General features: G+C 41.9%; 1 protein-coding gene across 3 annotated transcripts in view; it reads left to right on the top strand.

The window, feature by feature from the left end:
* The window catches only part of CREB5 (cAMP responsive element binding protein 5), a 304,261-nt gene that overhangs the window by 187,392 nt on the left and 93,980 nt on the right, over positions 1-22,889 (top strand). The window contains exon 1 of one of the 3 annotated variants that reach the window (XM_066627890.1): positions 9,086-9,191. The exons of the other annotated variants lie outside the window; for them this stretch is intronic. Within the exon in view, the coding sequence (XP_066483987.1) occupies positions 9,145-9,191 (47 nt within the window). The 5' untranslated portion in view covers positions 9,086-9,144. Of the gene's footprint in view, positions 1-9,085; positions 9,192-22,889 lie in introns of those variants that run through there. 3 annotated transcript variants of the gene reach the window in all.

Here is a 22,889-nt window from a genome sequence, read left to right on the forward strand (position 1 = left end):
ATATGGTTTACAGCTGCAATTTAGAAATCTGTATAATTGGCCAGCATAGCTCAAAGATAATAATTGGATGCAGAAGTCTTTGTTTCCAGGTCACCAGCACAACATGGATTTAAGGCAATTTTACCTGTATAGGCCAATATGAAAAAGAGAAGGACAATTTCTCACCCCATTTCCTATGGAGCAAATGTCAACAACACACAACAAGAAAGAATCCGTCACTCCAGCTGACAATAAGTGACTTTGACAATCCCACTTGAATGGTCCAGGATAGGATGGGAAGAGGGCTTAATAAATCTCTGGAGCCTGATTCTCCAGTTTGTGTGTGGTGTTCATTGAGAAAGAGGCTTTAGAAGAATCTGTCACCATTTCATGCCTGACGTTCCCACACATGCCCCACTGAAATATGGGAGCAGTGCACTTGTAGCCCTTACCATAGGTTCTCAGAACTATGTGTGCATTATAATGCAAGTTGATTTAGCTTTGTTGACTAGCAGCCTATTTGAAACTGCCTGTGAACTGTGCTACTTTTGCATACATCTGTGGTCAGGGATCTTGACTCCACTTTTGGAGCCAGGGGTCTAAATGGATGTAGCACAGAAGATTCATGATTGCACTCCTCCCAATTTTTATTTTTATGTTTAACCATCAATGGGAGGTTCTGATACTGATTTCAGCAATGATGCTGGGAAAAGGGGGTTTAACTTACCCCTTTATCCCACTGCAATTCTGCTAATCAGATGCACCTCCCCTTTTGATGCTGCTATGAGTCCCATCTTCCTGTGTATGTATCTGCTGAGGGAGCCTGTGGCAGTGGCAAGAGAATTTTTATTACTATTTGTATTAAAAATATGTATATATCACTTTTCAGCAAAAAAGGGTTTTATGTAACTAATGAAAACAAAAACGTTTTCAACAACTCAAAAGTGGTTTATGTAACAAATGAAATGAAAAAGTCGTTTCCTGACCCAAGGGGGTTAACAATTGAGAAAGATGCCAACCCCTGGGAAAGACTCTGTTCTGGGTTACAAAGGAACAGTTGCGCTCCTTCTGCTAAATATAAGAGAACCACCACTTCAAAAGTTAGCAAGGGCCTTATTTAGATCCAGAAAATAGTGGAGAATGAAACCTCACCCAGAAAAGTGCCTCCATTAAGATATCTTAATGTTAAATCACAGGTTTCCATGTAACATCTTGCTTGTCCCCTCCTTATATGATTATATCAGTTTTTAGATGTAAAATGCCATCCGGAGCAGGGATGGTACTTTTTTTCATTCAAAACAATCTGATTCCAAAATAGTGCTGGCATCTCACTTTCCAGCAAGGCATGCGCTATCTCTCTCAGTGTCAGCATGTGGATAATAGTTTGCTATGGTTCTGTCCACTATTAAAACACATGCACACACACACACAGGACACCCAAGTTGAACTGAATAACACTGAATAACTCCACATGGTTTTTGCAGTGGTCTGTGACTGAAAGGGTTCACTGGAAGCAATTTGCAAAGAAGTCCTTAGGAAACCACCTGGATGGTTATTTTAAATTAAAAAAGGAAGAGATGCCACAATTTAAAAAAAATAATAATTTTTAATGCTAGGCTTAAGACTTTGTGCATATGATAGTCATTAAAGCTTATTTAACCCTGAAATTTGCTGGCCCCCTTGATTCCACAGGGACGAGAAAGATCTTGGGTTGAAAAGGAAAAGTAATGTCAGTTTGAAAATGAGATTTCCCTCAACAGAGAACAATTATTTCAGAATTATTTTAGCTCGGACAAATGACTGTATAATGTAGGCCAAAAAAATTACTTTTGTTCACTTTCTGAAGACATGCAGCAGAATCCACAGTTGAAATGGAGTACCTGGATTTAAGCTGATTTGATCCCATTGTAATCAGTGGAACTAGCATCAGCTGAAATCCAAGAATCCGAGTTTGTGAATTGCAACCTTAGTGCAGAAATGTGTTCTATTCCAATTGTAATCAGTGGAAAAGTCGCTTCTGATGATGATGAGTGCATGATCCATGTCATATACTTTGATCCTAAGCATATTTGCTTGGAAGTAAGTTCCACTTATTGAGATAAATTCACTTACCAAGAAGTAAGCTCTAACTTTGCAGACAGCATTTGTGTGCACGTACATAATCATGTATTTAAAGTTATAAATGTATTGAGTCACCTTGTAGATTTTCAGATATTTTAAATTGTATTTGTGTGTTGCCTTCAGTGATTTTGTACACTTACCTGGTATGTGTACACGCCGGCGTTGTGATTTTCAGTACATAGAAACTGCTGGGTGTGCGGACACAAACATTGCAACTACAGCAGTGGAACTGTAACTGAATTTACATCAGGCAGCTGTGATGTCTGCCCCACCACCACCCTTTCCCCAAGGATGAGATATGCTGCAGGGAGGGGGCTATAGACATTCCTCTGCTCCTCTGTAAAACTGGAGCCATGGGCAATGTTTGGAAGGTTCATTTATACTTTTTATACCATTAGCTTCATACTCTTCCTTTGCTTCTCACACCCCTGTTTTTAAATGTGTCAAAATTATGAGGATTGTAAGAGATAGGGAGGGGAATGATAAAAAGGAATAAAAAGAATGCACACACAAAAAGGTGCAGCTTTTGTGTCTAAATGGAATTTCCTCTGGACTACAGGAAATTCTTCATCATTTTACAGTTCACAGGAAGGAAAATGGGAAAACAGTGTTTCCTGCAAGGAGTAGGGGAAAATCAATAGACCTTGAAAATACCTGAGTTAGAAGTACATTTTTCATGTCCTTATTCCTATAAACATTTAGCTTAATTGAGGAAAAAATTACATGTTGCCCCTCTAATTAAGAATTTATTCTGAATTAATCCCCTGATTGCCAGGGGTGTGACTTTAGAACAAATGAATGAGATTATGAGGTTGAATTTTACAATTACGTTCCGGCTGCAAACTTACATTTACCTGGAAATAAATCTCATTGAACTTAATGAACTGAATGAGACTTACTTTTGTTTAGCCATGTGTAGGATAGCGCTGTTAGAAAAGTACCGGGTGCAACCAAACCAAGTCCCTTTATTTTGTCTTTGAAATATATTCATTTTCATACAGGGAACTCATGAATTCTGATATTTGCCTGATGGCCTGATCCTATTGGGGCCAGGCTGGCCCAGCGCCAGTGCTCAGGGTCACAAATGTGCCATAAGGCACACCTGCGACACTTGCCGCCAGGCTGGCACCAGCACTAACAGCATGAGCCTGTGTTGAACCAGCGCTGGGTGGAGGATGGTTGAACGCCATGAGGCGGAATGGTGAGTGGGGCAGAGGGAGGTGTTCTGGGGTGAGGCAGGGCGTAGGAGCGGGCAGGAAGGAGGCATGCCCTGGCGCCATATCCTGTCTACCCAACATGGGTCTCCTTGACTCTGTGCCCACTCAATAGGGTAAGGGAGCATAAACCCCACTTCCCAACCCTGCTGGATGCCATGGTTACCATTTTGGCACCACTGCAGCCCTGGGCGCTGGGAAGCAAAGGATTGGGCTGTAAGGCTGCAATCTTAGGCACATTTACTAGTGAGAAGTCCTACTGAACTCAGAGGATTTACTTCTGAATAAATACACCTAGAATTGTATTGTAAGTCAATTGCATTTCATTCCGAATCCCTTTGGTCTTGAAGTAGTTTTGCAGTAAAAGATAGTATTTCACAAATACTAGATAACACGTCTAATTGTATGTTCTGTTGCGCAGAGGCACCCAAACATAGAATCAAGCACCGGAAATCCAATATTGGGACACTTTGACCTCTAGAGCCAGTGCTCGGAACTGCACTGTTGGTGATGTTACACTGGTGAAGGGGGAAGCAAAGGGTCAGGCAAAGACTGGATATGGGTCAAAGGCTACCCACAGCCCCTAGTGAAATATCCCCAAGTTATTCCTAAGATAAGTCTTATACGCCATTGACTTGACTTCATGCAGAGCACCCCAACTGCTCTGCTATAAGGGTACCATCTGCATGGTAACAATCATACCCTATGCGGCATGAACAATCTTGTTTGTTCCTCACTCAGTTTGACATCTCAGCAAGTCTCCTTCTACCAGTGCAGGGAACTATGAAACTTCTGTCTGTATGCATGGAAAATGATGATGGCTTACCACCAGTGGATACTTATAGCATAGAGGCCCTTACCATATGGAGATGCAGATGTTTGAAGCCACAAGGTAAACCCTGCTTTAAAAACACATACCAGTATTACTATGAAGTAATTGTAGAAATGTGGTAATGTTTAGGTATGCTCATGCTGGCAAAATTCTTCCAAGTCAGGCTCTGAAACGAATGACATGGGCTTATTAGAGGCTCTTCTCCAAGGAGAACTTTACAGGCCTCTGAAATATTTTCTGACTCAGTTAAAAGGCAAATTGAGCCATATTTCCAAGAAGAAGAAGAAATTGCCAAAAGGCTGCTTTTCGAGCTTCAGATGGGCTCAGATAAGAAACCAAGTTCTTTCTGACATTTTAGACAATAACTTAATTTTTTCCCAGAACATTCTGTGACAATCCACAGGAAGCTCACTTATCTCTAGTCATGTTGGACTTACTAACTTACTTACTAAGTGGCTGAGGCTACATATGTTATCCTTGTCCTGCAATTAGAGCAGCTACATAGTACGTTTATGGTAAACACATAGGTAGCCATCTTCAGTTAGGAGACGTCAGGGATCAGTATTGTTGGAGCATTTGTGAGATGGTGGCAGAGTGACTCTCTTGGGGTTCACATAAGGAGAGCAGCTTGCCAAGGACTCCAAAAACTTGGAGCTCACTTTGTGAACAAGGTGTCTCTAAGGAACAGTGATAAATTGGAAGAATACAAATTTCACAGATTACAAATTTTCACGTATTAATGGTTTTGCTTTCTTTTTTTCATGAATCCTCTCTAATCCACTCACTACAACAGAAAAGGCATTTGAAATAATATTTTAAAAAATCCAGTTCTAATTTTTTTGTGTCTTTGAGTCCATCTCTTTTTTAGTCAAATATTCTAAATAACTTTCCTAAGTTAGCTATTTAACTGTGTTCCCAAGACAGGCATAAATAAGAAAATGAATGGAAAATATTTAGGATTAAAGAGACGTAACCTTCTTTTTGTATGATACTTGCAGTTGTTATGTAGAATTAAAATAGCTTGCAGTGCCTTGCAATAAAAGAAAGTGTTAGGGGGATTAAACGTCTTTTCCTTTTATTATGTTACAGAAGATGAGAAATCAATAACTGAGCATTCAGACATAAATGAGTTATGCAGGCCAATGACACAATGAACCAAACTTTATAACAACTACATATGATACTGTCAAGCAACTGGTTTCAGTGGCGCCAGTAATAATTATGGCTGATCACCTCTAATTCAGAGCTGCTTCACTTGATAAAGCTGTCACTTCCAGTGGCCGCACAGCACTGGTATCAATGGAGTTTTTCTGATCCATGGAGTGGAATACGCCTTTCTTTCTCCCACTTCTTTCTCTGCCTGTAACCATTGTTATTAATTCCTGGAGACAGCTAAAATGTATGACTGAAGTCAAAGTACTTGAAATTATTAGCAGTGACCAGAGAAGATGCATTTGTGAAATCCAATTAGCCTTACCCATCCACCTGGGAAAACATGTTTTATTTTTCAGGAATACTTATTCTGTAGTCAGGTAGCGGCTCCGTTTGTGAGAGTCTCCGCATCCAGGCTGTTAATGATGCTGTTGTGATTTGCACAACTGTGGCAACTTGAAAAAAGATCACTGCAATTGCACAAATGATGGAAGTCACACAGGGTTCAATCACACTGCAGTCCTTTAACATTCCTCATGCATTAGTCTTCTGAAATCTGTTCAACATGATTTGGTATCTGTTAATTCATCGTGTGCTTCTCAATGTACAACAACTTCTGATTTCACGTTGAAAATCTAGAGTTGGAGGCTAAAATATATGTTACATTAAGCATATGGCCTTTGCTTTCTTTCTCACCCACATAGCAGTCAGTCATAGGGTACCAATCTTGATCAGGACTGTGGTGGGCGACAGTGGTCTTCTCTCTATAGTCCCAATCCATAATGCTCCCATGAGACATTTATCTGTTCTATGAGGCAAACTGTAATTGGTGGTAATTGAACTTTTTATCTATGGGCAAATTATACCCATCGGCTTAGAATTTAGTGTGCCTGTAAGTCCAGTGATGACATTTAGCATCATAACCATGAATCCAGAAATGCCAACAAACTGCTGTACAACCGGTGAAGGGGTCCTTGCAGCAGTGCAGACCCCTTAGGGGGAATATTGGCCATGGGGGCCCATATAGGTGGCACTTCACCCTAATACAGATGGGACTTCAAAATATTAAATCCCCTATCTCATGCTCAGTGGTCCCAGTCTGGATCACCCCACTGCTTCTGTTTAGGGGGGAAAAAGCCTCCCCAAAAGCATAAAAGGTCAACAACATTCGTCATCTAACATGTGATTTGGCTCCAAGAAACACATTTCTGGTAGGAAGTTTCTTGTCAAGGTCTTCTTCCGTTATTGCTTGTACACAATGCATATTCATATCTACTGAATTCAATGATTAGAGGTTTTTGTTGTTGCTGTTGTTGCTCTTTTCCTTTTTCCTCATCCCTCCCAATTCTCTAGAACAGTGTTTCCCAAACTGTGGGTCGGGACTCACTAGGTGGGTTGCGAGCCAATTTCAGGTGGGTCCCCATTCATTTCAGTATTTTATTTTTAGTATATTAGACTTGATGCTTCCATGGTATGTGACTGCATTTGGGGAAATGTTATAGATCTGTACTTTTAACAGGCTACTCTGTATGTGCTTTTAACAATGATAGTCAGTGGGATTTACTCCTGGGTAAGTATGGGTAGGATTGCAGCCTAGGATTGTTAAAAAAAATTTTCCTTCTTGATGATGTCACTTCCTGTCATGACATCATTTTCGGTGGGTCCTGACAGATTCTCAGTGGGGAAAAGTGAGTCCTGGAGACAGGCAGAATCCCAGTCTGTAACCTCACAGGTCAGTGATAAACCATGTGATAGATTGTGCTTTGTCAGTTCATGCCTCATATGGCAGTGCTACAGTTATGATGAAAGTTCAGAAAACGTGAAAAATCAAGGGTCAAGAAGATAGGAAGAGCTCCCCCTCCCTGGAAAGGGGGGAATGCAAGCTATGGGAATGGACTTTACATAAACATCATCTGGCTTCTCAGCAAAATGAGTAAAGAGTGGTAGAAGGACCCCCAGCCAGCCCTATGTGGCGGTGCCATTTCTCATGTGAGTGCTGGTTGCCAGTCAGTTTTTAAAATATGGGGAGGGGGGAAGCAATGGAGTCATGGCTGGATTTATGGACAAGCTAAGTAAGCTACAGCTTAGAGCCTCACATTATGACGGGCCTCTAATATGAACATTTCAAGTTGTACGTTATCTCTTAAAAAGCTCTTCATAGTGCAAATAGGCTTAGTGGAAGATATTTATGTTTAATGCATTTTTTGGTTATACCTTCACCTATGAATATATGAAAATAGAAAACATTAATAGTTCTATTTTCTTTGTCCTTTATGTTAGAATATTAAACTTTGGGGGGGGGGCGTGATTTATGGGATGCAGCCTCTTAGACTTGACATAGCTTCAGGTCCCATCATGCGTCAGAGCGGGATCCTTAATGCAGGGATGTGCAGTGTGGGGACAGCAGGTGAGGCAGAACTACCCCATTGTAGTCTGTGGAAAAGCCCTGCAGCTGTCCCACCTGCTAACACCTGAGAGCACCCTCTTTACACCTGAGAAAGCAGGCGTAAGGAGAGACTCTGTAGGTGTAAGCAGGCAGGGCAGCTGCGGTGCTTTTCCATGGACTACAGTGGGGCAGTTCTACCTCACCTGCCACCCCCACACCACATGTCCCTGCCTTAATGCAACCTACAAGTTTCTGTCCCATCTCTTTCACAGTTTTAGCCAAATCATGGCTCTTTCAGTAACCTTCTAAGAATGATAGATGAGGGGGCTGACACAAAAAGGAAGGGACCCAGGCCTTGCCTGCCCCCCCCCTATAATTTTAGCACTGTCAATCAACCTGAAAAACCAGTGGCACTATCTTTTCCTAAGATTTGATGGGCGAGGGAGCACCATTGCATATGAACTAGGCCCTAGATTAGTCTTCTGAAGCTTTAAGGTCCTTTTGGTGTAGCCCAGAGATGTCAAACTTGTTTCATACAGAGGGTTCAACGTTAGCATTCATGGCACCTGCTGAGGGCTAGAAGTGACATCACTAAGCAGAGAGTGACATCATTAAGTAGATGATGGCTAGAAATAAGCTCTTTCTTCTCACATAGAAACTCATTAGCTGCAGATGACAAAAGAGAAAAAGTGTGAATCTTGTTCATATTTTCAAAACACGAGAGCGCCTAATTATCACACTGGGAGAACCCAGTAACAACAGGGGCTGGATAAATTGCTTCCAGGGGCTGCATTTGGCCCATGGGCCTTATGTTTGATACCCCCGGTGTAGCGCATCAAGGCTCCTTGAACCACTACACTTGCATTCACTTCCCCATTAAGCCCAGCATATTTCAAATACTTTTTCTCTCCTGTTCCAGCTTGTTTCGCTTTTAGTCTTTTCTTCCTCGCGCTCTTCACAGTTGCTCATTTTTTTTTCCCCTCCTCAAATGTGCGGGAATGTGCCTGTGTGTATACCAGCAAGCGAGTGTGTGTGTGTGTGTAGTATCTTCTGAGGAAAACCATTAAATCTCCGACAGCTTGGACTCTGAGCTCTCCTCACAAGCAGCTGCTCAGGCCATTCTGAGGCGGCACTGTTTCTCTCTCTGTTTACCCGTTTCCAATGGCAATTGCACCACCAAGTCTCTGTGCGTCTGGAACTTCGCCTGGGGCTGTTTTGGTTACATTGAAGTTTTTGCTTCAGCCCTGCCAAATTTAAATGGTGACTTCACTAGCACCGAGCTCAAAAGGAGAAGAAGGGGAGGAGGGAGGCAGGCAGGCAGTAGAGAAGAGGGAGCAAGCAAGGGAGAAGGCCAGAGCATTACATCATCATTTGGACTGGAATCAAATGGGAAGGATATGACTCACTCGGGCTAGTTAAGCTTTGGCTCAGGTTCTACATACAGTCATTCCAGGGCTCTCATGTTCTGCTCCTCAGCAGGGAATACAGGCTCAGTGATGTCCATGAGGTTTGTTTTTAATTTTCCTTTTCTGATTGCTCTGTCCTCTCCACTACTCCCAATCACCTTTCCTCCTCTTCCTTTTGCCTACTTAATTCATTTCCTCTTGGAGCACATTTCCCCCTCCCCCTCGCTTGCCCCTTTTATTCTCTGCAACTTGGACGGAGTTCCGTTCTCCACTATCGTTGAGCAAAGAACCTCACGCACCCAGTGCTGCAAATCTCCATCCAGCAGCGAAACTTCGGAGCAAAAGTTTCTTGCGGGCTCCCTCCCCGTGTTGCTCTTTCCTTCCTAATCAGAGGAGACAGGGAGAGAGTTAAACTGCAGGGACCAATCATTTGAATGGTGATGTAATGCTGGAGCTGCAGGGTAGTTAAGTAATGTGAGAGCAAGGGGGTCAGGGTTGCAAAGCATTTACCTGCTCTCAAGGGGGTTTAAGTTTATTATCAGTTGCAGTGACTGCAACTGGCTTCAGACGGCAATGTCTAATTATTCACAGACGCCCCTTTTTTATCTTTTATTATTCAATGTAAAGCTATAGTATAGTGTTTTTCTTTTTCTTTTCTGTTCTTTTTTTTAAAATCCCCAACCTGATATTATCACAGCTGCAAATTATTTTCTGCTAGGTTTTAATTTTTTTTTTTTTTTAATTTTGCAAAAAAGACCTGAAACCGGCTTACTAAAAGGGAAAAGGGGGGTTAGCTCTTGAAATGTGACTGGTCAATTTGAGCTCTATTTGCCTAATAGAGCAAGTAAAAGGTTTCGCTGGTAAAGATCTGCTCTCTAGGATATAAATCATTTAGGAATGCGGTCTGTGTCCCAGTGGTGTCACTCAGGGTTTGCTCCAGTTTTGCAGGCACTGCAACCGCTGATTTGTGTCAGTGGGACAGCTTACAGGGAAGCGATTTCAGGATTGCTGGTCTGGCGTGTGTGTTTTCTCCTTTGGAAAGAGTCACTGAGATTTGTAACCTGCCTTCCCTCCAAAACATACCTACTCTAAAGAGAGCAAAAGACTTGTGTTGCATGCAATCCATTCCTAGGGATTTGGGGGCAGGACATTAGGAATGAAAATACACTCCATCCTTTTGAATGAATGATGCACGTTGGGACAACTTTGTTTAGAGGTGTTTCTTGTTATTTACTCATTCTATAAGCATTATTTTGAGGCTTGTTGTGCTGCACTTGAATGGGAAATTTGGTGGATTTGTTTTTCCTTTTGGATTTTGAAAAAAAAAAAGGTTCCAAACTTAATAGAAAAAGAATGAAAGTGTTGTCCTTGTTGATACTGATAGCCTTGCTGTTTCGGACTAGCAGGAGTCAGTATGGGCAACAATAGTTGCTATGAGGCTTGCAGGTGTCATTTGTGCTGAATTGGCATACATCACAAGGAGACAATTTCTTCTCTTGGAAGCATCTAAGCCTTTTAAAATTCAGTGCTTAAGGTGATTACAGTAAAATAATTTGATAACCCATAATATCTGTGTTCTATCTAGAAACTACTAGTGTCATATAAGGGCTAGAAACTTTATTTTTGGTTTTAAATTTTGTACAGCTATTGGGATCCATCTAAAATACTATAGCATTATAGTATAGTTCATGGCTACTAATTGATGGATTCTTGTCTGTTGTAGTCGTGTTCACATTCTACATTATCATGTATGGAGCTTTACATTGGAGTACACTGCATTCATAACAAATGCACTATCAGTTCACTTTGTATGGAACTGTCTTCCTATGTGCCTGTGATTCTTAGGATCCAAACCGATCCAACTTTCCAGTGCTGATACGATGCCAAGAGGGTGGGATGAAGAGGCAGTCATGGAGGCCACCTCAAGGAAAAGGAATTTTTGTTCCCTTACCTCAGGGCTACATTGCGGCTTCATTGATGCTGGAAGGTTGGATAGAATTGGGCCCTTATTAATTTTTGGTAAACCGCTTTACTGTCTCAGAAAGGTAGTGCAATGACGTGGGGAAATGGGAGATACTCTGAAGCACAAACCATGATTAAGTGATGGGATAGCACTCTATCAGTACCAGGCTTGAATTATGATGTTAGTCTGAACTAAACTTAATTGAAAGCACTGGTGTACCTGGATACATTTCTTTGTTTCTTCTTCTCCCAGTTTCTTGTAGTGTACCTCTTAGACTTGAAGCAATTGTGATATAATGTAAATTTCCTTGAGTACATTGGCAGAAAGATGGTATGTAAATGTAGCAAGTAGATAAATAAAATAAAGAATACATAATCTGTTTACCTGTTCAGTAGAAAGATCCATAAACACCCCAATGGATTAATCCATGTAATTGCACTTTTAGTTTGCCACAAGTAGCCAAAAGAATTGGTGCAAAGATTAAGGGCACAATCCCAGGTTGCCCTTTGGCTGGCACAAGTCCCTTGCGCAGGGATGCGCACCAGCCTGTGGAGACTGAATCCAGATTCCGCACCGACTCTGACAGGGAGCCTTGCGTCGGCCGAGCTCAGCCAACGCAGAGCTCTGGCTTGGGCGGGGAGAAGGTGGGGAGGAGGTGGAAGGGAGGCGTTCTGGGGCGGGGGAGAGTGGGTGGAGGGCAGTCCCGGGATTGGGCAGGCAGGGAGCAGGAGGCGGGGCTGGGACCAGGCAGATATGCTGCATCCTACCACCGTTCCCAAGCAGCGCAAAGCAACTGCAAGCTGCTCCGCTCTCTTTGGGACTTGTGCCACCTCCAGAGGTGGCACAAGTCTGAGGAGACCCATTGGGGCTGCAGCAGCTTACCATGGGTAAGGGGAAGAGTTTCCCCTTACCTCCTGCTGAGCCACTTTGGGCCCCTATCTTGCTATGGATACAGTGCAGACCTCATGGCCTGCCTGTTCTAGCACAAGATAGGATTGTGCCGTAAGTTTAGTAAAAGTATACCTAGATATTTCAAGTCACTGAGGTCTACTGCATACTAAATCAGGAGTGGAAAAATTCCAGGATTTGCCAGCTAATACTAAACATCACTGTTAGGTAACATATTTTGGACTTGTTCACATGTGTGCTGCTTTTGTATGGTGAGCTGGGATTTCAACTATGGCAACTTCTACAGTCTCCAAAGTACCATGCAGATAGCAGAAGTTGTGGTGGCTAATATCCATGATTGTCCAGTTTGCAAGCTGCAATGTACTTTAGTCTTGTGAGTATGGAAGTGACCACAAATATGGTTTCCAAGTCACAACCCGAAGTGATGCTTGTTTCTTCAATTATTTCACAGCAGCCAAAGAACATGCAAACATGGCTTGTTCCACCTCCTTATTTCCTTTCTGTTTACCCTTGTTTCCTGTCCACTGTGGGGCAATAACTCTTTTCTCCACCTAATGCAAGGGTAAGAGAAGCAAGTGCAGAGCTTCATGTGCCGATACCTCATCCAATTCAAATCTATTGGAAAGGGGGTTACTCTAAATTAAGTTTTAATACAATAGCATAGGGGTGTCAAATACATTTCATACAGTGGGACATAAAGCATTCTGAGGTTCAGAAGTGCCATCAGTAAGAAGGAAGTGTCACCATTAAGCAGATAATGGCCAAAAACAGGCACTTAATTCTCATGTAGGCACTCAAGAGAAAATACAACAATACCTTGCAGTTTCATCTGTTAGAGACCAGTGCTGTGGATGAAAGTCAAAAATGGATGAATGTCAAAGCAAAGCCTTATTTAGCTTGCAAATGCATTTTGGCCTGTGGAAAACATAAATAACTACGTATGTAACACATGCGAATGTATGTGAAACCTAAATAAACAGAAATAAAAGAAAAGCAAACATAAGAATGTTGATGAAAGTTGTGGAAGGTTGGATGAAATAGTACAAAAGCGGAAAGAACGTGGATGAAATTTGGAATGTGGTTATAATTGAAAATGGCTGAGGGAGCAAAGTGATGAAAGTCAAGAGACTGCTGTATGCAAATCTTGATCATGTTTTCAAGATATGGGAGAGCCCAATTATCATACTGGAAGACCCTGACTACTACGTGGGCTACCCTTTCAGCAGTGCCACTTTGGCCAAGGAATCGTTTCACAGCTCAACAGCTGAGAGGTGCTCTACAAATGATGTCGAGGCCGAAACAGTGCTGCTAAAAGCCCATGATAATTGGGCACTCCCAGTGGCTTGACAGCACCTCCCTACTTCCTCTCCCACCTCTTGTGGTCTGCCCCTTCCCCCATAGCATTCATTGCCTTCTGAGTTGTCCATCTGTCTCTCCCTCTTAGTTCCTCAGCAGAAGCAACACTGCAGAAAGGGTGGCACTGGAAGAGCCCAATTATTGTGTGGGCTGGAAGCTGCCCACAGGCCTTATGATTGACATCCCTGGACTAGGGCAGTAGTAGGAACTTTTGTTAGCACAGTGGTGGGCTGGAACAAAATAAGAAATTCTTTCCAAAATTAAACTAATATTCTCAAACTGGTGGGTCATAACCCACTAGGGAAACCAGAAGCAGGGCATTCCTCCTTAAGGTGAGTTGCCCTGGTCTGATGGCAGCAACAGTGCTACAGAGATTGCAGTGCTACCACTGCCAAGGGGCTTATTTCTTACCTTGTGGGCAAAGCTGGCTTCCTACAGGGTCCTGGAGGCTTGCATCCCTCTCTGATGTTCTCTGAGGGTTCTGTAAACAGTTATTATCTTTGATCAGCAGCTACTTCTGTTTTCACTTGAAAACCAGGAAGTAGCTGCTGATCTGAGATAAGAACTGTTTACAGACGCCTCAGAGAACATAGGAAGGGGCTCCAAGCCTCTAGGACCCTGCAGGAGGCCAGCTCTGCCCCCAAGGTAAGAAATAAACCCCTTGCTAGCAGCTGCACTGTGATCCCTGTGGTATCATTGCTGCCCTCCTCTCTGCCTCCCTCCCTGCCCACACAAATACTTACCTGTTTCCCAACTCCCCTGCAGGGGGTTGGGAACCACTGTCCTATACTGACTGTCAGTGGCTCTTCAAGGTTTCGGATTGGGTTTTTTTTTCCCCAACCCTACTGAAGATGCCAGGAATTGAACCAAAGCATGTGCTCTACCACTGAGCCATGGTCCAACATGCACATTTATCCTATGACCAAGTACACATGGAACTAAAGCAATGACTTACAGAACATTGATTTCTGTATAGAAAACGTTGTCTTCTGTAAAAGTCTTGAGTTACTCCTCAGTTGATGTGTAAGCCCATTTGCTAAAGAGAGTGGTAACACCTCCACAATGCTCTAGTGTTCCTTAAGGCCCAAATACAAACATGATGAATGGTGGGCAGATTTTTAATTTTTTGCAGTTGCCTCGTAGTTGAGCTCGCTGAGCATCCCGTTTTTGTTAAGAGTTCAGCTTTTAGTCAGATTGATAACAGTGTTCAGCAGGCATAGGAATCTAAGTTGTGTAGTATCTTAGGATTTATAGAATACAGAACCTGTGAGAAAAAAAAATCACCTTGCAGTGGAAAAGAAAACAGTTTTAGAAATCCATCTGAATTTGAGTCAATTTCTGAACAAATGAGCTTGCCTGCCTTGGCGATGTTTCATCTAGATGAAGTGGAGTGGAATAGTGCCATGAAATTCAAACGTTAGATTTTGGCTGCAGAGAAAGGAGGAGCGCCGTGGAACTTCTCCACATGGCACTGACATTCTTTACGCTGACGCTTCACAATCCCTTCCAATTTCAAACCAAATATCAGGGAATCCCAGAAATGGCCTGTGACATTTTGAAACCTCCTGTTATTCCACCTTTTCTTTTTTACTTTTTAGATTTCCTGAGAGACCTTTACTTACTACATCCTTGTTTTATTGTCTTGGGAAGGAAGATGGGTAGGAGAAACCACTCTTTATCTTGGCAAAGAATGCTGAAACCTTGTATAGAGAGAAGTGTCTTGCTTGCTTACTTTCGACACCCTGGACAACCAGACTGGAGAACAGGCTTTGATTTTCCCAGTGATTTTTCTTTCTTGCCTTGAAGTCTGAGACTTTTCCTTTCCTCAGTTATTTTAAAGCTTCTGCAACCTTGTTTTATTCATTTAGTTATCGTCCAACAATGTAATGAAAAGTTTTTCCCCTGCTACCACCTTAATACAATTATCAAAACACAGACTCTTTGATGTGCCTCTTCCATTTCCTCTTTCCTAGCGCAAACCCCATATGCATTATAAGAGAAGCCCTGCCTAATCAGACCTCAGTTTCATTTGGCCTAGTATTTTGTTTTCTACAGTAGCCAGAAACATTAGCCATCCCCTGCTGTTGCCACCCAGCAACTGCTATTCAGTAACACAGTGGTTTTCACACTTTTAGCACTGAGACCCGTGTCAGGACCCACTGGAAGTGATGTCATGACCAGAAGTGACATAATCAAGCAGGAAAATTCTTGACAGGAAAATCCTAGGCTGCATCCTACCCACACTTATCCAGGAATAAGTCCCATTCACTATAATTGTTAAAAGAATATAGATAGTAGCTTGTTAAAAGTACAGATCTGTAACATTTCCCCAAATGTAATCACATACGATGGTAGCATCAAGTCTAAAATATTAAAAATAAAATATTGAAATGAATGGAGACCCACCTGAAACTGGCTCGCGACCCACTTAATGGGTCCCGACCCACAGTTTGAGAAACACTACAGTAACGTATTGTCTTGAACATGGAGGTTCTATTAGCTATCATGACTAACAGCTATTACAGACAATTGTCCACATTTTTTTAAATCTCCTTTTATAACCATCTAAGCCAGTGGCTCTCACCAGGTCTCTTCACATAAGAAGCTGTCTTCTGCTAAGTCAGCTCTTTAGACCATCTGATTCTAGCTGGTAGCAGCCTTCCAGTGTTCTAGATGGCTCTTTCCAAACCCTGTCCGGAAATGCAAAGGATTGATCTTGGGACATTCTGCATGCAAAGTGGGTGCTTTTCCGCTAAGTGTCAGCCCCTCCCTAACTGAGCTATGCAGATTAATTCCTTTTATTAATTATACATCGTGAGAGTAAGTACTTTGTCTTGTCAGTTCCAAATCTAGTGCCAATCAATTTGATGAGCATGATGGGGAACAGAGCTCCTTCTGCCCCCAAGCATGTGCCATCTCCACATGCTGGAGTTAATGCCTAAACAGAGCTGAAGAAAAGGTTCTCTCCATCCATTTCTCCATATATGTAATTTCATCAATCTTTGTCATGTCCACGACTTCCATTTAAAAAAAAATCTAAAGGTATTCTAATTTCTTGATTACATTGATCAGTCTTTTCTGCACTTCTACCAAGTCTACATTGTCCTTTTTGAGATGGGACAACAAGGACTATACACAGTATTCTAAATCTGGTTACATCATATATAAAAGCATTGTGACCATGCCTAACATGGAATTTGCATTTTTCATCTCAGGTACACATTAAGTCAACATCTTCATTTAGCTTGCTGCCCACCACCACCCCAAGATCTCTTACCCACCTCAGTAGTCACAGCCAATATACGGCCCAATCCTATCCATTTTTTCAGGACCGGTGCAGCTATACCTATGGGGTGTGTGCTGCATCCTGTGGTGGAGGGGCAGTCACATAGGCCTCCTCAAGGTATGCGAACTTTTGTTCCCTTACCTCTGGGCTTCATTGCGGTTGCACTGGAGGTGGAAAGTTGGTTAGGATTGGGCCCTAAACCAGCTCTGTGAAGTTAAGATTTACCCCCCTCTGCCATTTTATATCTCTTTACAAAAACATGTATATTACAAGTACACTGAATGTTATGTACAATTGAAGCAATGATTAGCCCAGTTTGCAAAAAGCCTTTTGAATATCTTTGCTGGAAATCCACCTGGATTGTCACCATCCTGAATGATGTGCTTCCCATAAACCCGGTCACCTCATTGCTTACTGCAGGTCATTTGTAAAAAAGTTATAGCACTGGTCCCAATGCAGATCCTTGGGAGACCCCTGAGCTTTATTTCCTTCCATTGTGAGAACTTTCCGTCTACGCCTACATTCTGCTTCCTGTTAGTGAACTAGTTAGTTACCAGTCTATAAGAGAACTTTACATCTTAACCCATCTCTGGCAAGTCTACCTTGGGAGTCTTTGATCAAGACTTTAGCAACCCTATGTATGTATACTCAGAAGTAAGTAAGTTCCATTCAGTTCATTTTGACTTACTTTGTAGTCTATGGCAGGGGTGTCCAAAGTTTTTGATAGGAAGGCCACATCATTGTGTCGGAGGGCCAGGGGAAAAAAAAGAATTAATTTGCATTTCAAATTTGAATAAATTTATATAAATGAATGTATTTGAGATGGAACTTGTATGAATGAGTGAAGGTCTTGCAATAGCTCAAGGACTATAAAAGGCCTTCCACAAAGCAAGGCTTGCCTTTCGTTCGCTGCCACTGCTGTATCACAGCAAGCAGTGGAGGGAGCCCTTGTCCCATAGCTCACACGAGAGGTCGAACATTGTGTCGGGCCAGTGCAGGCTCCAGGAAGTCTCCAGAGGGCCAGAGGCTCATTGGAGACTGGGGGCTCCCTGAGGGCCGGATTGGGAGTCCCTGAGGGCTGCAAGTGGCCCCTGGGCCGGGGTTTGGGCACCTGTGGTCTATGGTAAAGCAACGCAGCTACCCTGCCTGCTTGCACCTAATGAGGCTCTCCTTATATCCGAGGAGGCTCACCTTATACCCATTTTCTCAGGTGGAAGGAGAGCCTCCTCAGGTGTAAGCAGACAGGGCAGCTGTGGTGCTTTTCCATGGACTACAATGATGCGGTTCTGCTGCCCCCACTCTGTATGTCCCTGACTTACATCCTAAATCAGATTAAAGTCATCATATACCAAACATATTCTTAATAAAACTCACAAAAATGCTCAGCCTTGGGCTTTATAAAAGCCTTAATTACAAATTGCATTAAATTGATCACTAACAAATGCTATATTATTTTGCACCCAGGATGCAAGACAACTGCCTGATTTACATAGTGATCCCAGTCCCAGATCCTGATTTGCAGCAGAGGGCAGCAGTCATATGTTGTATTGCCAGGCAGGTCACCTATGGGAATGCAAGAGAGCTTGTGTCAGTTATCCGCACCATCAGAGCTAATTGTGCCAGACTTAAGAGATGCGTATCTACAGACCTGATTCAGCAAGTGAGATTCAAACCCGAGAAATCCTGATCTATAATCTCTTACCTGAACACTAACTTTCAAGATCTTCCCCGCCAAGCTACTTTTCACCTTGCTGGAAAAAAAAATTATAGGTACTAATATATTTTCCTCCAGGTCAAAAAGCAACATGGATCTACTACAAATGAAATATGGATATTAAAAAATGTCCCACTCTTGGGTGTCTTCTCTGTACCTTGTCACATATCATTACAAAAAAAAAAACAATATTGGGTTATTGGATGCATGAGTTTACATGATCATGGCTCACGTTAGAATTTTAATTGATTTTCTCATTTTTCTTGATCTAGAAGAGGTCGTACCACATTCCAGGACATCATAAAACAAAATATTTAAAGTATGTTTCACATTTTTTAAAGTCATGCTTAATTTAATAAAGATGTGGGATTAATTTACAAAGGAAATATTGGTCATTGACCAAATATTTTGCCAACGGTTTTGCAATTTACATCTTTGCATACGCCTCCCCTCCCTGCACCCATCAACATTGACTTCTCTTTTTTAAAAGGAGAAATCAGATGAATAATCCTTTTTGATTTGCCTACTTTCAAACCAAAAAAAGCATTGACAAAGCAATTTTATTTCAGTATACTCATGGAATGAGCATCTGAAGGTAAATATAAGCAATGATGTGTTTGCAAATTAAATATTTTTTTTTTTTCCTACCCAGAGTTTCACTGTGCTTTTTGAAGAGTGCAAAGCCATTTCCAGAAAGACTGGTCAGGAGCAGAAAAATGACTGTGGGGAAGGGGTGCTTCGGCATTTTCCTATCTTCTGTTTCCCTTCTCTGAAGTGCATATTCTTTCCTTATGTTGGATTTTAAATGTGTACTTGTAGAGGAAAATGTGGATGGGAAAAGCGCTCTCTACATACCTGCTCTTTCAATTTCCAGTCAGCTCCCTGGATAAAGCTTTCTTCCTCAAAAAGAAACTGTTAAGAAACTGTTAGGTGACTGTGACATGATTCTTTGTCACATGTATCTTGGCCCAGTAACTGCTCTTAGGCCTGATCGACATGCAGCAGAATGAGGTGGTAGAATACCAAAATGGTAGAATAGACTCTGCCATTTCAGAATGGGCTGACTGTACTGTACAGTTCATCCTTCAACTTTAGCATCTATTCCCCCCCCCCCCCATTTTGCTGCATGGGTCAACTCAGCCTCCGAGAAGGTTGGTAGGAAATATTATTATATCAGAGTAATGAGGACAATGTTTCCTATGCATCTTTACTACAGAGTAAGTTCCACTGAATATCTGGACTGCTGTCCCAGAAAGCTAAGGTGAACCAATGAACTTCCAGTATGTAATCAATTGAACTAAATAAATAAAAACGATGTAACACAAAGCATTTTCTCTGTATTTGCAAGGAGGTTGTCAGAGAGATGTGTGCATTTCACCAACATTTTAAACAGTAAAGCATACCATAGGATTGCATAACACTGAGTAAAAACCTGCAAATAATCCATATTGCTTTTGTAGATATGCGCAGCTTTTTAAATTTTAATACTGAACTTTTTCCCCATTTCCTTTGCAAGTTGACATTAAACTTTAAAAGAAAAACTCACCAACCGTGTTAATTATAACCATGTTTGCAAGGAGTAAGGAATGAGAGATAAGCCCAGTTCCCATAGTTGAGGGGGACTGAGTGGCGATGCTGAATTCAATCTTGCAGGGTTCTGTTTTAAGCAGTGGTGAATTTAAAATCTTTTTTTGGAGGGGAGAAAGGTGTAAAAATTTTAACTGATTAAATATGTAGGTTAAATTTTAGACATTCTACTTTTTTTACATGGTATAACTGATGTTAAGATATTTTCAGCTTGAAGTGAGTGATTTGATAAGGAAAGTGGCCTGCAGGTTGACAGCAGGGCCTCAGAGATGGCACCAGGCTTACTGAATGGCAGTGAGCAGAAATGATTTCTCCAGAACCTTCCATTTGGCCAGGTTGCATCTAATAACCAGCTCAGGCCCAGGACTACCTTGGCTAACAACTGATACTGTACCACATACCGAGAAAGAAATAAGCATCCCTTCCCATAAGTTTTTGATTTTGCAGTACAGAAATGTGCCTCAGATGATTTTGTTAATTTCCTCCAGTTCTGGACTTTCAATACCTAACAGGAATGCTCCATGTTGTATTCTTTCTCTGTGGTGCCTCATAATATGTTGGACCCTCAATTCAAAACTGGCAGTGATTCATGGAAGTCAACAGTATTACCTAAGCTTACCTCAGCTAGCAATAAGTGCTGTTCGTTAATTAAACCTGGATGATAGGCCTTCTGTTTTCCTTACGTGAAATTGTTCAGTAAATAATTGAGAAATTAAAGGGTACTGCTTTTGCCTGTAATTTGGGGGTAGTAATTAAGATCCATCAGTATTGATTAAAATCTTTTGCTTAGTTGCTGTTGTTTATTATGTTTTGCTTTTAGTGTTTTTGCCCGCTCTCAAAGTTTTATTTAGTCGCCGTAGCTGATAAATGACTGAACAGATTGTTTGTGTTGAATTCTGAAAATTCAACAAAATTCAGGCCCAAATCCTAAACAGCTTTCCAGCACTGGCTTAGAGGTACCAATGGGATGTGTGCTGCACCCTGCAGTTGGGTGGCACTCGCAGAGGCTTCCTCAAATTAAGGGAATCTTTGTTCCCTTACCTTGGAGGTGCATTGCCCTTATATCAGTGCTGGAAACTGGGATAGGATTGCGCCCTCGGTGTTTCTAACCACTAAATACCAACCTATAGCCTTAGCAGGAGTTGGCAGATAGCTAGAAACTTGATGTTTGTTTCACTGGACTTTGCTGTCTAATGCCAGATTGACACTGAGCAGCGTGATGTCAAAAAACCGAAACTGGGAGCTCAGCAGTGGCCCCTGGCTTTGACCTCTGCATGCCCACTGGCCTTTATTTCTGACTTTCATGCATTTAGAGGCAAGTCTGAAAGGAGTCTTTAGATGGGTAAAGATAAACCCATGTTAGAGTCTGCTATGTGACTAAGACCTCTGAATGTGCAAAGCGAACCCTTTCAGAACTTCAGTTGAATGCTCATAGGTCAGGGGCAGGGCCGCAGGCTCAATGTCACAGCCCTCTCGGCATTCTCTGTGCATGCTGTCTGAAAAGAGCAGTGGTGGTGACTGCTCAGAATGCTAAGTCACTTCTTAATTTCATTTCTATTTCCGACTTCTCATGAATAGCTGAAAAAAAATGTTTGTTTGTAGTCATGATCCTACCGCAAATTAAGATCAGACTGTTGTGAAGAGGAGCTCAAGGAGATGTCAGAAATGAAACTGAATGATACTTAACTCCAAACCCCAAACACCACATGTATCCAAAGTGAGGGATAAGACCAGGAGCTGAGTTATTTTCTCTGATTAAATTCTCAGCCACAAGCTAAAGAACAAACAGCTGCTATAGTTCTGTCTAACATAAAACACTCATATATTTTGAATTTTTCTCTTTTTCCTTTTAAGCCACTCACAGCCTAATCCTAACTAGCACTTGGGCAGTGGCCTACACTGTATCCAGTGCTCATTAGGAGTAAGCTGAAGATATCCTCAGGATAAGGGAATACTTTTCTCCTTACCCTGAGTTATGCCCCAGCCAGCCCAATGGAGCTACTTGGATCTAGCGGGGGCTTTGTTTGTTATATCCTGTCTTCTCTTCTGGGCCAAGCAGCCTTACACAGGGTGTTACCTAGGCCAGGGTGGGTTGTTACTTTGGGTAAAGGGAAAAAATTATCTTACCCAGAGGAGACTTCCAGGAGGCCTCCCAATCTGAACTATATAACCAGCGTTGGCTGCTGCAGTGCAGATAAGGATTGGGCTGCCCATTTGTCATCCACTTACATTGCAATCCTATGCAGGTTTTGCTTTGAAGTGAGTCTCATTGTGTTCAGTGGAACTTCCTACTAGTTAAGCGTGTGTAGGATTGCACATTATATGGTTGTCCTATCCATCTTTTTTTGCACTGGTGAACTTTCTCTCAAACGATCTTATTCATTCTTCTCACTATTTGTGTATCCTTGTGACATTTTCTGCAAACCTCTTTTGCACATCTTGAACAGTAAAATTCCATGACATGCTGGGATCTCCAGCCAAATCCGCATGCACAACCACATCTGGGACATACGTTCAAAAAAACAAAACAAAATAAAAAAGAACAAAGCAATGAACAAATGGAACCAAATGAATTTTGATTTGGTTCTAAATCTTCCCACAGAAATCTATTACTTGAGTCTGGGAAAATGGAATCAGTGACAGATTTCTCCTGAGAGTTTCAACACATTGTTACATTATGCCTGTACTTCATGGTCTCTGATGCACGTACATTAGTCAGGGAAAGAAAGCTCATTTTAGAGTAGCAATTTGTTAAAGTACATATTAAGTTTGTTTCAAAATAGTATTTTTCGGTTCAGTTAATAAACTGTTGTAGGACTGTTCAATATTTTTAGCTTATTTTAACCTGAAGAATGAACACCTGTTTAACTTTCTAACTGGTGGAAAGCAGCCTATTGTGTATCAGGGCAGGAGGTCTGGTCTAGAGGGTAGAGCCTCCGTCTGCCTGAAGATAACATCCACAAGGTCGCCAGTTCGAGGCCACC

Source organism: Tiliqua scincoides, chromosome 5, assembly GCF_035046505.1.
Source record: "Tiliqua scincoides isolate rTilSci1 chromosome 5, rTilSci1.hap2, whole genome shotgun sequence".
Classification (NCBI taxonomy): domain Eukaryota; kingdom Metazoa; phylum Chordata; class Lepidosauria; order Squamata; family Scincidae; genus Tiliqua; species Tiliqua scincoides.